At 41.6% G+C, this 17906-nt stretch overlaps 1 protein-coding gene across 3 annotated transcripts in view; it reads right to left on the bottom strand.

The window, feature by feature from the left end:
• Window positions 1-2655: 2655 nt before the first annotated feature.
• The window catches only part of LOC121297862 (protein NDRG3-like), a 37113-nt gene continuing 21862 nt past the window's right edge, over window positions 2656-17906 (bottom strand). The window contains exons 1-15 of one of the 3 annotated variants that reach the window (XM_041224416.1): window positions 16905-17074; window positions 13146-13251; window positions 12419-12539; window positions 12196-12258; window positions 11753-11813; window positions 10811-10897; window positions 10542-10598; window positions 9859-9962; window positions 9422-9487; window positions 9196-9247; window positions 9011-9058; window positions 8441-8476; window positions 7917-7968; window positions 4228-4266; window positions 2656-3479 (exon numbers count right to left, since the gene is read on the bottom strand). In XM_041224416.1, coding sequence (XP_041080350.1) covers window positions 3310-3479; window positions 4228-4266; window positions 7917-7968; window positions 8441-8476; window positions 9011-9058; window positions 9196-9247; window positions 9422-9487; window positions 9859-9962; window positions 10542-10598; window positions 10811-10897; window positions 11753-11813; window positions 12196-12258; window positions 12419-12539; window positions 13146-13251; window positions 16905-16955 — 1113 coding nt within the window. In that variant the 5' untranslated portion in view covers window positions 16956-17074 and the 3' untranslated portion in view covers window positions 2656-3309. Of the gene's footprint in view, window positions 3480-4227; window positions 4267-7916; window positions 7969-8440; window positions 8477-9010; window positions 9059-9195; window positions 9248-9421; window positions 9488-9858; window positions 9963-10541; window positions 10599-10810; window positions 10898-11752; window positions 11814-12195; window positions 12259-12418; window positions 12540-13145; window positions 13252-16904; window positions 17075-17906 lie in introns of those variants that run through there. The other 2 variants (XM_041224418.1, XM_041224417.1) reach the window with 2 other exon arrangements.

The raw sequence follows: 17906 nt of genomic DNA, 5'->3' as shown, positions 1-17906 counted from the left end.
GGAGGGTGTGAGAGTTGAACCTCGTCACAGACACGCACTAGAAACCAAAATTAAAATAAATACAATTCTTGTGCCTTAGAGTTTTAAGAGCTTACTTAGATGTAACTTTTGTTTCCCTACATTGAAAGCAAGCTTTTCGAGCTGATCTCTATGATTTATGGCAGTCCTAGCGTGTTGAGGCCTGTTGATTGGTACCATGCCTGACCTGCACTTGCAGTGCTCATGGGTGACTGCGGTGTGAAGTGGGTGAGTGATTTTGTCACCACCTTGCAAGAAAGACATCAGAACGTGATGGCCTTAAATGCGTAGAGGTTTGACTCCTTTTCAGCACAGGTGTCTGTTGCAAGGCAAAATATTTGTGTTTACTCAGATAAGAAAAAGGAACCTTGATTTCTCTCGAGTGTGCAGTTTAGATTCGAAGGGAAATTGTACATGAAAATTGGGGACCTGGCACTTTTAAATCATGATACACTGCTGCATTCACACATAGAAATATACACAGATAAATGTGGCGATACATGAAGTGCCTAAAAATAAGCTCCTCTATAATGTTCAATCTACATTAATATCTTGTCTTGAGAAGAGGGGTTGTGGTCGGAAAGTTACACCAATATTACTAGATGTGCTAAAAATGCTAATAACCAATTCAACAGTTCCCCAAAATTACTTCACTTATGTTAAAAGTTTAAAACATTTTTGGATTTGTAATTACATGTGTTTAAAGCTTCCTATAGGGTCTTTTTTGGGGTCTCATTTCTCGCTGTAACACAAACTGCCTCTTTGTGCTCTACGCTGTTAACACAGAGGCATGCTGCTAAAAATATAGATGGACTGTTCTACTTTTATTGGCCTCCCGCCCTCTTCCATTTCAGTGCAGCTTTAAAGGCTGATTTGAAACAAAAACTTAAGCATATTTACTAAGCTTGTGCTCTACGTACAATATGTTGTTACAGAGCTCCAACCCGAACATAGTGGGGGTTGTCCATAGTTTTGAACCATATTATATTCCTAATCAGAAATATGCAATGGAGCAAAACACTATAAAAACGTGCCACGTGCACAGTCAGATTAAAACCACAGCTAGTATCGAACATATCGAGCGAATCTGAATACAGAACTCAGATCTGCTTGGTCAAGTTTGGTATCCCCACTGAAATGGTAAGCAAAGTTCCACTCCTCAGCAAAGACAAATATGTATGACAGATTTGCATCCCTGATAATACAGGATAAGCGGCAAAGTTATCTATAAATAATCCAGAATGTTGCAGTGTGACCTGGGTATTGGCTACACAAGCACTTAATTCAGCTAGAACTACACACTGCTTCTAGGCTGAGGACCGGATCAGAAACACCACCTAATAAAACTGAGGCTACTGGCCAGCAAGCAAACCTGGCCAAAAAAAAAGCCTGTCCTGGGGCAGCAGTACCTTACAAAAAAAACAGCGCGAGAAAAAAGACCATCGTGTGAGACCGATCAATGCATCACCTGAAACGCTGGACTGCTTGGCACGGTTTCCTTACAGTGTTACCTGAATATGTAACTAGACAAAGACTCATTTATTTAAAACATTTCTGATATGAAGGATCTTGGTTTGAGCATATAAACAAAAGTGAGTAGATTTACTCAAATGGGTTTATTCTTAAGTCTTAAACATGCCTGAAGTGTGACTTGCACAATCTGGAACATCTGTCACTCCGCTGGAAATATTCACCTTGAATGCAGACTCCTGCAACTGCAGCGTCATCACTTCATAAAGGCCATACAGTTTGGTGATGAAACAAGACTGAGGAGTAGCCAATTTACAACTGCTAGCTTTATTCAATAATTAGCACAAATTGATATCGTCAGCAGACAGTACAAGGAGCTGTTCCCTCTGCTATGATGGACCCTTCTCGCACCATGACAAACAGTCCCGGGCCTTAATCTAACCAGAAACAACAGCGAACATCTGCTTCAACTCAAAATGTAGTACGACTGTGACAGTATGACTGTCAAAAAATAAACAGGGAAACAAAGCATTTAAAAAAAAAAAAAAAAAAAAAAAAAAAGAATATATCTTATAGAAGATGTTTAATTCTACAGCTGGGAATGTGCAGTAAAACCAAAATGCCCAGCCTCCCACACATAACAACTAATGGGAACCAATCTACAGTATGTGGGATTTTACGAAAGGAAAAATGCAATTGCCTTAATGAACCACAGCAATGCAATGCAAAGCTTCAAAAGGTACGCCATCAACAGGTCTTGTATTTTAATGCAAAAGCACCTCCAAACTAAGAAAGTTTTACGAACAGCCTTAGATTTTCATATAGTTACTCTATGGCATGCCTACACAGTGTACAGATCTATACCATAGTCTGTGGACAGCTCAAAGACCCATCAGAATGTTGATCTCCCTTGTTTGATTGGTTGCCCAATTCAAGCCCCATCCCACCCCCCACTGTTAATGTCCTATGGTTCCTTTGCTGTTGGCTAAAGGATTCTCCCATGAATATATGGTTAATACACACTTTAATAAGCAGTTTCCAAGGTGTTCCCTGTTCATCACACCCACAGTAACAGCACAATACAGGCAGCAAATACAGAAAGAAAAAAAGCAATCCGATTCAGAAAAGGTGCAACGACTCAAAACAAACTATGGGAAAGACATTGGATCTTTTATTTATTTTTATTGTTCCTGACTAGTGCTTTTAAAACATCAAAAATCATAAACTGAGACAGCTACAAGAATCTGTTTACATACAATCCCAGCAATTTGCTCTTACTTACATCAATGTACTAAATGCTGCGTAAAAATATACAGTACTAGAACACCATTTTCACACTATATTTTTGCAATTGAAGGAAGCAATTATTTAATTCACAAAACCACAACAAAAAAAAAAAAAAAACAGTGCATTTGAGAAAAGCAGGGAGTCTATTTTGACTGAAGATAGTGAAAAAGATAAAGCAACAGCTTTTTTTTTTTATTTTGTAAATGTGTAAATGCAGAAATTTAAATCATGTAGGTCTCAGGAATCTCATTCTGATAATTCACACAAACCCGCTTACTCTTTTTTCCTTGCAGAAATAAAAGTCAAAACACCGAAAAAAAAACAACGACAAAAAAATAAATAAAAAAAAAGATGTGTTGGGGAAGTGCTCCCAGAAGCATGCATACTTAACGAGAAAACAGGAAGCTGTACATTGTGGAGGGTTGTAAGCTCTTGAACTGCAACCTTTACATTCTGTAATATATATTTATAACGGTTGCAGAAGTGGAGATGGGATGGGGGTGGAGTGCTGGCCGGTAGTGCAGGGCTCTGTGTTTAACAGGACACCTCCATGGTCTGGGCCTGGCTACTGTTGCTGACTGCGGCAGCCGCTCCCTCCAGCTGGCTGTTGGTGTGTGAGCTCCTGCGAGTTCCCTCCCCTGAGCCCGCGCTCGACAAGGAGTGGGTGCGTGATCGGTTCAGACGCGTCATGCTCACGGTGGGCACTGCGGAGGACAGAGGAGAGAGAAACAGCTGCGTTAGAGACTTAGAAAAAGGAGGCGCTCAAATTTAAGAGGATCAAAATGGCAGCTAATTCAGTTTCCTGGCTTGTTTTTGATCCACCCTGTAGAGATAAATTGGATCCCACAGCTTCGCTGCACTCTCCAGATCAGTCACTAGTGCACTCACAGTTTTGATCAGTCCAGCTTGTTTGCAGAGATGTAACTGGACTGCACAAGTGCAAAGGCTGTAGTACAGTCTGCAACCTACACCTTCAATGCACATCAGTCCTGGTTATTGGACAAAGTATGCAGAAAGCATTTAAAATATAAACTACCGACTCCACTGTACAATAAACAGAGCTAGGATCCAACTTAATCTCACCTGCCTCCCATGTCCTGGGGTAGCCTGACATGAACTTAGGACTTATTCTCATTAATCCTTCTAATACAACAAAAAAAAAAAACACTGGTATGTATAATACATCATGCAACCAGACAGAAATGAATATGTATAAACCAGAAGAAATAAGTGCAATCTCTACATCAGTTTCACACATTTCTAAAAAAAAAACAAAAAAACAAAACACACAGATCATGCTGAGGAACAAACAAGAAACAAACAAAACAAGAATGGAAATTATAAAAGATAACTAGCACGGGCATAAAAGGTTGAAAAAAAACAGCGCTTGTTGTAAAGATGGTAGCACTGAGGAATTGGTGCAGCAGTGCTGAAGGCACGAGTTCTTGGTACCTGATTCGCTGTTCAAGTGGCTGAGCTGAACGTAAGGGACTGTTGGCATTGAGGGGAAGGAAGAAATAAAGGAAGGACATGGGAACAAATTCAGATTATTGATTCACATTAACAGATGAGCCTTCACACGGCATCACAACCCTTGCGCCTCTTTTCCTGTGCTGTATTCAAACCTTTCGCTGGCACTTCCCCTTCTTCACCCAAGCTCTCTGTCTTTGAAGTTATAATTTAAGCAGCTAAAGGTTTAGCTGACGGGTTAATCCCTGTTGCTCAAAGACTAAAATCGGAGTTCATGCTCCACAATGATCAGGAACACAGTGAAAATGGTACCGAAGCTAATGAAAGGTATTCAGCCCAGGACTGTGATGCTGTTGAAGAGTTACAGAGCACGGCAGAGGGCTGCATGGCTTCCTCCCTCAAGCCTGGAGATCTGACGAGTCAGTTTCTTTTGAAGTGTGCGAAGAACCATCTTTTTTCATCTCAAGAATCTACTCAAAGCTGGGAGCGGAGATCGAATTTGACCAAAGTGTTTTGCACCATGTTATGTGCAAATCAGACATTTGCATTTAGACCCTTGTGATTGGAATCTTTTACTGGAAAGCATAATGACTGTGCACATCAAACAACAAACTAGAAGCACTTTGTGTTGCTTGCTTCAGGTTTTGAAGGTGTGCTCATTTTCTACATTTTGTTTAAATATTCCCTGGCTGCATGCATGTTTTGCATTTTGCACGCCGGATCAGCGTGACTGTGTGCTTTCTTGCAAACAAGACGACTGCACCTCACTCTAGAGCTTGATAATAAATAAAAACAACTTGCTGTGGTTTTCCTCTTTCGAGAACCGTGTGCTGGTTCACCCTGCGTTTGTTTTTCGGACTGCATTTCGTACGCATTTCTCTTCACTGAGCACTGAGCGAACCTGCTGGCAGATACAGTCATTACACTGGCACACACACAGGGGGATTTTCCAGAGACACATAAAAGTAATTTAAACCGAAAGGAAGGGGACATGATGTCCTCCTGTTACCTGGAGGCTGGTAGTCAAAGCAGCTGAAAAAGCCTTAACCCTCCCTCTAACCCACACACTACATGAATGTGTGGCGTGCCATTGGTCCACAACAAGCCTGTTAATAGCTGCTGCACCCTGGGTATAACTGGACAATACTCGCACTGAATTTTCATCTGATGAAGACAATTACATTCCCTGTATTATAATGCGTAGCCAGTTATGATGTGGTATGGTTATGGCTCCCATTTCCACACTCAATACCACGACAAAACACATCGAGGTGTCTATTTGATACCAGCGTAATTTTACTGATTGATAAAAATAAAGTTCTCTAGTGTGTTTCTGTATTTGTAGCTGCGATTACTGCTTGGTTATTTAGAATGAATACAGTAAAACGTGTCAATGTGCGAAGTGGTTTACTTTACCTTTTAGTATAACTGTAATGCAGCATAATTGTAACTAATTGTAATTGCACAAAATATAATTGAAAATGTAATTTCAGCAAACAATGGAATTATAACTGGAATTAGAAGCCAAGCAGTGAGGCCCTTTGCCATGAGACTGGCCTCATATCCTGTTTGAACCTGGATCACAGAAACCATGCGACCGACATTGGGAAGACTCGAGACGCAAACAGGTTGTTCGAAAACTACCTTGTTTGCCCCTATTTCTTTTAAATCCTTTTAACTTGAAAACTGCAAAAGTAGTGAACTAAATATACAATTTTGATGATTTAATTAGAAACAGCCTTCTGGAGGGTGATACCAAAAATGAAATACTGAAGTATAACTGTGTGGCAGAGCAAAGCTCTGCTGTTTAGAAATTGTCAGGGATGGGGTTAATTTCCCCTACCTGCCTGGGTTTATTATGTTCAGGTGGCTGGGGTTGATTAGTTGATTAAACTAATCATCTAATCAACTAATCAACCCCAGCCACCTGAACATCATAAACCCAGGCAGGTAGGAGAAATTAACCCCATCCCTGACAATTTCTAAACGGCAGAGCTTTGCTTTGCTCTGCCACAAACAGAAACACCTAAAATGCCACTTCTAGGCTGTTGTTGGACCCACATAGTATTACATACACTGGAATAAATGTAGTGCCGTGATCAGTCAAAACAACATGTCCCGAGATCTCCTATTAAAGACACTGGTTCAAACTCCAAGGTACACCCGAGTTGTGTCCTGAATTTCTTTGGCTACCAAAACCCTGGAACTTGATGCGATTGGACAGGGATGGAATTCAGACTTCTATTGCATGGCAGTTTGATCCATTCCAGGTTTTACTCCGAGTTCAATAAGACACACCTGAGTTTGTTACCCATACACTGAGTCTCATCAAGCACATATTAAAACCTGGAATGGGTGAAAGTGCTATGCAACAAGAGTCTTATTCCCATCCCTGTTGGATGTCTGTGATTGTAAGGAATTATTATTTAAAGTTTAAACATGAAACACTACTTCTAACACATATATACTTCGATACTAAGAGCTTTCTACCTCCACTTATAAAAGGCAGAAACTCCTTTAAACAGCAGGTGGAATACAATACAACTTGAGCCATTTGAATTGATCAGGGATACATTATCCCCCCCCATTCGAGCAGTCCAGTCAATCAAAGAATGAGAAAGAGTAGTTTAAAAAACAGCCAAAGTATAAAGACTGCATGCCCCAGAGAAAGTTCCTCAAAACCAGTACTCTGTTGCATGGCTATGTTGCAGGTCATGCTACAAACCTCGTTCTTTGGATGGGAAAGGATTACTTACAACTGTGGTTATGTAACACTGGATAGACAACATTAATAGAATTAGTTTTCAGTCTTGTATGTAGTCTTTGTCAAATACAACTTAAGCAAAGCACTCCCTCTCCACACCAAGAAAAAAAAAGTACGATTCCAAAGAGTGATTAATAATGACAGAAACAATACCAACGTTATTAGCACCATCATTTTTATTATCATTATTATTTTACTCTTGCATAGTAAACCGATTCCGATCTTCGAGGGTCTACCAGGAAATGGATATGCATTTGCCTTGTGGTCTGTTCACGAAAAACAGAAAATGACCAACACAAAGTTTAAAAGAGGAAGCCAGTTCTGGCTTTTGTAAAACACTTGGACAGCAGTTTGAATTGAACCTGAAGACATTAACGGTTTTCTGCCCAGTGCCCATTAAATAGGTGTGAGAACACACACACAGGGCAGTAAAGGGTTAAAACAGAACCCAAGTGGCTCTCAAAAGACCAGGGAGGAGTAACCCAGCAAAACTTAAATTTAAACAAGGAGCCGCCAGAAGGCTGGTTTGTAGAGGCACAAGAAGCTCCTCAAACACAGACTGCGAAATGGTTGGAGAGGTGAACTACGATTCTGAGTTTTGTACTGAGCATCTCTGCTGTGATTTACATTCCGTTCCCATTAACAGCAACATCTGTGAAAGATGAGGTTGCCGGAGCACAGCGCACTCAGCCCTGGCCTGTTAATCCAGTTCCTGCTAGCCTTGTTAGAATCCAGACGCTGAAAGAAACGCAGACGTGAAATCCCTGGAGATGAGACTCACTGAGAGAACTACACTACAGTACATACAGACAGCATACATTCATTTGACCAAAAAACAAGAACACAAAATGCACATCATGTTTGACATTTAGAAAAATCTCAAATCAAGATGAAAAACGCTACTTACTGTAGCCCATTCCCTGCACAAAGTACTTGAAGGCTTCTGCCAGCTTTCCAGGCTGTAAATGAAAATACATGTTTTCTTAAACCTTTTTTTTCTTTTCCAAAATTAAAACTCATTACAGGCATGGTAATATACAATGTCATTATGTAGCTAAGACCATTGCTTTAGCACAATAAAACAGAAGGCAACATCTTATCTGTCTGTTTCTGCCATACCTTTATCAGTGTAATTACATGGTAATGAAGGCACAAGCTAAAGGCTTTCTAGTTAAAAAACCCCACACCAGGAACATGAGCCACAGAACATAGCAATATAGGGTCAACACAAGTCCATTTTATGTTTCCACATGTTAAAGCTGTATTTAAATGGGAGCTGTCTAGAAAGAGCATTTCTCTACATGACCTGTATTCAAAGAGCACCCTACAAATCCCTCTTCACGCTGTGCTCCATCAGTGCTCTTAGCTAGATAAACATCACACTCATGTATCATTCATGATACATCGGTTTAGTTTTATAATAGTACTGACCTGGACAACCTGAGGTAACCCACCACAGTCTGCCATCTGTAAAGCAACATCAACACAGGAACATTTTCATCAGGATTGCAATGGGAATTAACCAATGGAACTTGATTAAACTACTATGTGATCCTATACGATATACTGTAGTTAACGCAAGTACCAGAAAACCATGCAGGGAGAGAGCACCCTGTCATGCATTAACATAATGTACCACACAGGCATTCTCAGGTATGGAAGCAAGACCCCCATTGCATAGCAGTGTGACCCATACCTGGTTTTACTATCCATTTAAGACACATCTGAGCTTGTTACCTGTAAACTGGGGCTTATCAAGCTCCTAGTTAAACCTGGAATGGGAGAAACTCATGCAACAGGAGTCCTGTTTCCATCCCTTCGACACATGTCAAACTGTGCAAATCAGCAATTGCAAAGTACTAATCATCATTAAGATGAGGAACTTTGGGTTTTTCCCCCATACACGGGCAGGTGTTTACAGCTGTGAAAAGAAACAGTTGTGCTTGCAGGACTTTGCTTTAGAAAAAGGATGCGCTACTGCATTAACACAGAGGAACTTACCTTCAGTAGAGTTGTCTTTGTTGGGTTTAGTCTGGAATTGCACTCCACCTACAAGAAAAGAAAAAAGTACCTTAACATCCTCGTATAGTGAAATAAACGAAGCAACATTCTACTGGCAGCCTCCTACTTAGACAAGTTAACTAGTTTAATGACTTCTGCTTCCCTACGAAAGGAAATTGACTTACCACAGCTTCTACTGCAGCAGAGGTGTCTCCAACTACCAGTAAAGCAGGGCACCTGGGGCGGCACAGAAACAGGGCGTTATCACACAGCAGAACTCATCCCCCATCGTGCCTTACCTTGGAGCTACTTGCTGTATCTGCATTTCAGGAACAGGGAGGACTCACTTTGGTATTACTGTAATACAGAGTGTGTGCACATTAATGGTTACTGGAAACCGTCCGTGCTTACTTGAGTGTGTTCACTGTATCTTCATTGAGTCCAGGGACAGGTCTTTCGATCTCGAGATCTCTGCGGCTAAAACAATACAAATAACATTAAACAGGTGACAAGCTTCTGCTTTGTGATATTTTTCACATAACTGTCTTACTCCTAAAGCGCATGCCGCATCTTCAACAGGCACAGAATGGCTAACAGTGTTCCATAATGCCATAATAACTTATTACATAAAAACTGCAAAGGTCAGATCTAGACTCTCCAAAAGGGCTTTGGAGAAGAGCAGGAGCATTCCCTTCCGAGTCATACTTAAACAGTACTTAGCATTGTTGTTGTATGTATGACTAGGACCCTGTCTCAGTGAAGCGTGCAGGGTTTGTATCTGTTGTAGGAAGTGTATGTTGTTGTATGCACGACTGACCCTGTCTCAGTGAAGCGTGCAGGGTATGTACCTGTTGTAGGAAGAGACGAAGAGATACAGATTGTCCTGGTTAATGTCCTGGGCGATGTGAAGCCGATATGTCTGGATCAGTTCCAGATTGTCTTGAAGTTCTTGCTGTATGAACACCAGAGAGGAAGCACTGAGCAGTAGAAACAGAGGCCCATTCTCCAACGCAGCAACACAAATGGACCCGATTCCCATTAAACCCATTCACCATGGTACTGTTAGTACAGCAGTCTTTTCAGAGGTACAGATCCATCAAGACACAGCAACATTTCCAAACGGTGTCCTACCAATTACAGTACCCTAGTAATGTAGTTAGGACAGGACTAGAAATGGAAGGCATTATAGTATGTTATACAAGTAATGGCTTAATAAAAGCTAGACAAAAAATTTCAGAATGTAGGTTTTTTTTTTAAATAAATGACTAATTCAGTTTGGTTCAGCTAAGAAAACAAAACTGCCTGAAATAGTACAGAGCTGAAGTGTTTTCCAAGCGTACAGAGTTTTGAGTGACATGCGGAAGGTGTTTGAAGATCCCGACCCTTGCCTTGTAAGGAATGCTCCTGGAGCTTGTTTTAGTTTGGGTGGAGGGAGAAAGCTCTGGCAATGCCAAGTGTTCTCTGGCAGAAGGGATCAGCACTGATCTTAGAGGAGGTAATCCCCTGCTGCAGCTAAACAGCTCATACTCACACTGCTGAAGTGATGAGCCATCACAGTGTCCACCAGGGTGCTCGTCCAGCCTGTCAGCTGAAAAAACAAAAAGAGAAAAGAAACACAGGGCTGACTTCATGCAAAAAAATTCTGTAGGCATCTAGCTTAGCATCTTATAGATATGAGGGACCTGCTGTTTCATCTGGTTGAAATGTTCCTCTAACCCCCAATGTCATATCACTACTCCTGCCACTTCCCTGGTGTGTGAACATGCACTTCTTCCATCGTTGCCATGCCTGGACTCTCACCTTTGAAGCGGCCCAGTCGATCCAGCCCTTTGCGCAGGGGTCCACGTTGATCAGCACCAGCCCCTCCACCAGCTCAGGCCGATTCAACTGGAAGCAATTAGAAACAAGAGGCTTCAGAAAGGGGAGTCTGCTCTTCTAAAAGTGCTGTGTCCCATGTGCTTGTTCAGGGCACTCATTTCTTATAATGGTTGCATGAAGAGCATCTCTCAGTTTTTCAGGACACCATAGATGATCAGAATCTTTCTAGCCTGCTGCTGATTTTGGGATATGGAGAAACAACCAATCAGACTGTATATAACATGCTGAAGACGTGACTATGCTTTTGAAAAGTAGCATACCAGCAGAGGGGGGATTACATATTACATATTACATTTTTATTTTCTGTTTGAATGCAGTTGCCAACAGTATGCAGAGAATTAAACAAACACCAAACCACTTTAGCTTAAAAAGGCACTAGCTGGAAACCACGACTATAAGCTTAGTTTTAGCTAATAATAAAATAAAAAGAACATTACACAAAATAAAAACAGACAAAAGAATGAAAGTCATGACAATGTCTCTTCAGGGGTTGCAAATTGAAACAGCAGATCTCCATTTATAATTAAACTACTACAGCTCAGAAACCAGTAATATTGCAGAATGGTTGCAGCTTTCATTCAACTCATATGTCGTCATGTTTCCCCACAAAAGCCTAACTCCTTCTCGACTAGCACCCGTATAACAGAGCAGCACTGTATTACAGCCTGTGCAGCATGCTACTATTTCAGTATTGAAATACTTTTCATGCAGAGGACAGTTCTTGTTTCCAGGTGGCCTGGATACCTTACCTTTCAATTGCGCAGGAAACTATTTTACTACCTCTTACTGCCAGTTTTAAAATCACTGCTCGACAACACAAAAAACATGAGCAGCACAGCATAAATAAACTGCTGATGAACTTACTGCAAGTCTGCTTAAAATATAGGCCCCGGCTCCGACTCCAATCCCAAGGATAGTGCTCAGGCTGAAAGAAAGGCGTGAAAGCAGTTTTTAAAAGTTCATTCCAGTTAAGTCCCTTAAAACTCAGTGTTTACAGAGCACCTGGACAAAAATAATGAGCCGCCTTTCCCCCGAAACCTTGCTGTGCAGATACATACTGCACAGGAAGGTCCTTAATAGCTAGAGAGGTTTAGTCAAATGGATCAGTGCAGCATTCAAAATAAAAAATGAATACCGATGCTGTCACTGCACGATCGAGTCACTCAAAGCTGCAATTGAAATAGTGAGAATTGTACTGCACGGCACGTGTGATATTCATGGTTTTAAGATACAAAAGCAATGAATTCAATGAAATAAAGTCACCAGCACAAGCTCTACGTGTGTGTGTGTCATGCGAATCAACTTACTTCAGGTGGTTTAAGACAGAAGGCAGCATCTCAGCTAACTCATCCATGGTAGGGTACTGGTACCTGCAGAGAAAGCATACCACAGCGTTGGACAGCAGCACACTAACAAACAGTATTAGTAGTTATGAAGTCCCACGTTTTGTGTTTGAGCGCTGGGATCGTAATCAGTGGACTATGCTGGAGGTCTAATGCCAAGCTTTAAGAAGCCTCTGTAAGGACTCACCCAGCAGGGAAAGGAGGGGCTCCCTCCTGCTGCCCGGGGGAGTCCACGTGAACCACAGCGAAGTGCTGGGTGATCTCCTGCATGTCCTCGAAGTTGAACAGCGTGTTGAAGCAAGACTTATCTGTGGAGGAGATTGCAATAAATCAACGCCACCTTTGCTGCTGCATTCCTAATGCAGCACTGGCACACACCTCTTCAGAAGTTTCTATTCATTCTGACCTGGCACACACCTCTTCAGACCTTTCTATTCATTCTGACCTGGCACACACCTCTTCAGATGTTTCTAATCATTACCATTAAATCAGCACTGAATTTGGCAGAAAGCTAGATATAGGGATTGCACCTTAAATAAACATTGCTGATTCCCAATAACCTGGTTTCCCTACAACCTGGAAACCATCCCAGGTGCTGGGAAAATCTTTAGCCTCGACTTCCAAAGGCTTTAAAAGACTCGCCCTAGCCTGACATTCCTGGAAGTCTTGCGAATGAAAGACCCAAACCTTTGTTCCTCCACACAATTTTCTGCATTTTTTTTTTTTTTTTTTTTTTTTTTTTTTTTAAACAAGTAAAAAAAACAGATGATTATGCAATGACCTATTATTAGCCTGTGGGCAGGTTCTTTAGGGTTTTGGTAACGCACTGCGTAAAAACAATAGTGCAGGTTTCATGAATGAATCACAAGGTGCGTTAAGCAGACAGAAACAACATGTGGTTGGCTGGTACTCACGGTTAAGCCCAATGTCGTGGTAGGTGAGGATGACAGGTTTGTTCCCCTTGGGAGTGCCTCTCATGGTGACGTGGAGGACGCCATGGGGGGTCTCGATGTCATGTTCCTGGAAGTGAATGAGATCAATTCAGCCAGCAGTTGTAAAATGTCACCTATCAGTTCATCATGCCGAAAAACAAATGTAGTTGCAATGGATTCCACTTGCCATTTGTACATTATACTCACCAGTACAAAATCCACTTGCTAACTACTTTGGGAATGATCAGGGCTGTGTAAGAGATCTGGTATCTGCTAAATCTGGTTCATGGAAAACAATCAATGGTTGGCTGGATCTTTTTAAACAGGAGTAGTAACATTATCAGGCAGCACTCCAGATTATAGGACATATCAAGTAATGAGACAGGTATAACTGGTAATTACATGGGAATGGCCAGTGCTATGATGTTTCCATCTAATTACATCAGATACCAAAAATCAATCAATCTGATTACTGAAGTGGGCATTTTAAAATGGTGAACATCAAGAAAAGCAAGGGTTAACCGTATCAGTGTGATCTCATTTCATTTGTTTGCGGACTCCTGCCTTTCCTGTCTTGGTCGCGATCGCTTGCAAAGGCCGCTGTGACATCACACATTGACCAACAGTCTCTGATCAATGTTCCTTATCTTCCTCTGCCTGTATCAGTGCAGCGTGAGGCTGTGCATGAGCTGTACTGGTTCAATGCAGGAACACGATAATGCCTTGTGACATCTGTGTTTAACCAAACGATCTGCATTCGTGAAAACGTCTGTCCCAGATTGTCTCAGGTTTAATTCTGCAGAACACTTGGCTGTGACCGGGTAGCAGTCTGACACAATCTCCTATTTACCTCGCAGCAAACTTAATGTGCGTCCGCACTCGATTCTCACTCTCAACTTGGTTCAAAAAACAAATCATGAATCGGCAACTCTTGCCTTTCTAAACCAAGTCTTTGTTTCAACCAAGTCCTTCTTTTAACCGTTTCACTGATCAAAAGATCCAGTTTCCAAAGCAGATAATTATTTAATTACCCGTTAAACCTGGTGTAGAATGGCCCTCCAGGACCGGAGTTACCCAACCTTGTGAACCAACAGTCAATGAAGCTCCAGGAGCCCACTCACTACGCTCTGCAGTTTGACAGAAACTGCCAAAATGATGACTGTTTTACAATAAATGCATTGCACAAGTGAAGCTGTATGTATGTTTTCTTTAACTTGGGTCCCAAAGTTCTTACTGGCCAACACTGTTTCTACTGATCAATGAGCAATTTAAAAGACCAGTTTAATGGAGGCGGATCACTGTGCACCATTGTGTCTCTGAAAATAAGTAAAACACCAGGCAGAGGCCAACTGTTTTACTTAATGACTTAGTACTTGGATATCCCACTGTTTAGATAAACTGACTAGACCTGAACAAAACGAATAGAAAGAACAAACTGCTGGAAACAGGATGAATGCCACCATTCAATCTGCTACCCATGCTGTGCAGCTGATTTGCTTTGAGGCTTGCACTGTGTGTGACCAGAAGACAGTTTTATATTGCACCTGTCCTCCCAACAGGCTTTCAAAATGCTGTGCAAAAAAAAAAAAAAAAAAAAAGCCAGCCACACACTCTGCTAGATTGACACCTGTGAGATGAACATTTGGAAAGCTGTGCAAATCAGAGCACAGATCTAGAAGAGTGCAGTAAACAAATAGAGCCCCGTCACAGCCCCCTAACTGAATGCACCTGGGACTCCCCACCTGAGGGGAAGACCTGCCCGACCCAAGAGCTCGCACCGCTTCTCACCGCTGGGCTTGTTCTGGGGTTTTTTTTGGCTTTACTACACCCCGAACACAAGAACGTAAACCTCCAGACTTAGGAAGTACCCTTTCGAAAAACCACAACTGCTGCACGGCTCAGCACCGTTTCACTGCGCACAGCCTCAATTCAACCTGCCCCCTGACGAGCTCCTGTACGGCTGAGCACCGTTTCACTGCGCACAGCCTCAATTCAACCTGCCCCCTGACGAGCTCCTGTACGGCTGAGCACCGTTTCACTGCGCACAGCCTCAATTCAACCTGCCCCCTGATGAGCTCCTGTACGGCTGAGCACCATTTCGTTTAGGATACCACTGTTGTATTTGATGTTCTGAATACAATGAGAGTTCACTGAAAATCTGCGTTTTGTACTTTCCCCCCTTATATATATTTTTTTTTAAATATGCAAATAACGACACCTTCATTTTCAGCCTCATGTTGGTGCATTCCTTATATTACCATACCCCCCCGCCTTTAGAATAGTGCAAGGCTCTGACCTGCTGTACCGCACCTTAAGATTTTGGTGAAGCTGGTCAGTAACTTTTAAATTTGAAATGCCAGAGCACAATTAGATGAAGGGAAGGACAGTCTGTGTCATAACCTAGGACTGTATTTGGCGGAACGGAAAAGGAGCGTTCCATTTTCACCAACGAAGGTGGCGTCAATATCCTGTTTTTACTTTGTGCGCAAACCAGGAAATACAGCACATTGAATCAACTGAAAACAAACGAAAAACTGAGCCAGAGTTATGCTTTTGTATCTTAAAACCATGAATATCACACGTGCCGTGCAGTACAATGCACAAACGGCCACGCGCACTTGGAAGAAGCGAACCATTTTCCAATGTAGTACAGAAGGGGCATACCCTTCCAATAGGACTTGCACTTGCCCCCACATTAGTCATAGCGCCCAGTGAGGCGCTGCCTCTCTCGTCAGCATGCTGCAGTACAGAAAGAGATTGAAGCTGAAATATCAACCAGGAATAGCTTGATTAATCTAACTAACCTGCCGTTCTCACTTTCAAAACACAGGAAAATACCCAGCTCTGTACGGTGACTGTTTACTGTTTTGAAAACTGTTGTTGTCCGGGGTTTTTTTAAAAAAGGTTTTACACATTAAATTGGAGAAACCACATTCACCAATAAAAAAAACAGGGCCTACACAATAAATAAATCAACAAATAAAATACTGTATAAAATGAATGCACAAGGATCGTTTAGTTATGCTTATATAATACAGCACTTGAATTTAAAAGCAGATACTGTTTTCTGTTCAAACTGCACTAGAGAGGCTAGATCTATATTAATAAGTTAGCTCAGCGTAACAGTAACTACTGGTAATAACAATGCATTTGCATTCCAGAAAGACTTTGTACAGCACAATCAATAACACATTACCATTTGGCCAGGGTTCGTCCTAGGTTTATGCTATTATACTTCTTTTCAAATCAAAAATCCTGGCAGGAGCTACAGTAGTAAAACAGTAGGGAGGGTGGGTCGTAATGGTTCAGGGGGTAAAGGTACCCCTGATTTAATTGAGATCACTGGAATTACTGTGACAACAAGAAGGTTCATCTAAATGAGCCCTTCCCCCTAGGCCTGGGAAAGAATGGGAGCAGAGAAGACAGCATTGAGCACATTTAGTGCAGCACGGCTTCAGGCCGAAGAATAACAAATATGGGTTTCATTCAATGAACGTTCCATTCAATTCCTGACCCCAGCCTCTTCTACAATCCCCACCCCTCCTAACACCTACTGCCCCCGAAACATAAAGGCTAGACAACCCCTCACATATTAAATCGCATCAAATAAAACCATACACTGCAGAAAGCATCACCATACTACACTCAGTCATTAATGATTAGAATTACAAAAACGCTAACAATGACACAACAGACTGCCGTTTTTAAATTTCTTTAACCCTTAAAAATAGGGGAACTTACCGCTGCATCAACCGTGCAAGAAATCTCGTCTAAATCTAGGACAGATACCATTGTGCAAACAGGCAAGTAAAAAGCCCTTGGCCACCCTGGAAGAAAGCTCCTGTGTGGTGCTGCAGCAGCTGTATTTTCCTCCAGCAGAAGGGAGGAGAAAAGCTGAGTGAGTGTTGAGTGCTGCCACTCCCGCTGGGTAAGCACACTGCAGAGAGTGCTGTCTGGGATGTGTGCCGTCCTAATTGGATTTAAGACAGTCAGGTGGGATGGCTGGCCATTGAAAAGCAGAGCTAAGCACCGGTCACTGAGCATGCTGGCTTTTAAAAAGGATGTGTTTCACATGTCAATTAAAAAAAAAAAAAAGATCAATAAATCTCCCTGTTTTTATACCCTGGGCTTTTTTTTTTAAATCCATATATCATTATTAGTTTTTTCCATACAATAATATATATATATAGCAGCATAAATATACCTAAGGAACAGTCTGACAAGAGTTCTGTTGACAGCATGACTCAAACCAGCCCCTCGATGTTGAGGACACAGTTCTGAGCAGGGACGCTGCACCACTGCATTGACTAGGCTCCCAGAGGAGCACAAACGCCTGATCCGCTACTATAAAACTGACTGGAGGCCACAAAAGAAAACTCTTCTCGTCTTTATATGGGGACATATGGAAAATGCTTGAAGGACTCATATGAGGAAGTGATTTTTATTGCCATTTAAAGCAATGTTCAATTAAATATATTTATTATGTTCCCCAAACTACATTTGTTTTTAAATATCACATGCATTAACAGGATCATAAAAATACGATAATACAAATAACTCTGGCTGTTTAAATAGTAATTGCACCAAAACAGCACAATTAAAAGCACAAACAGACTACACCCCATAACTCTGTACCACAAAAAAACAACTAATCAATGACTAAACATTTATATAAAATGAGCACCAACAATAAGACAACCACAAAACCTTTAAAAATAGGACACCATGCCTACCACCAAAAAC

This window comes from Polyodon spathula, chromosome 23, assembly GCF_017654505.1.
Source record: "Polyodon spathula isolate WHYD16114869_AA chromosome 23, ASM1765450v1, whole genome shotgun sequence".
NCBI classification, from domain to species: domain Eukaryota; kingdom Metazoa; phylum Chordata; class Actinopteri; order Acipenseriformes; family Polyodontidae; genus Polyodon; species Polyodon spathula.
This window is presented reverse-complemented; position numbering and strand designations above follow the sequence as displayed.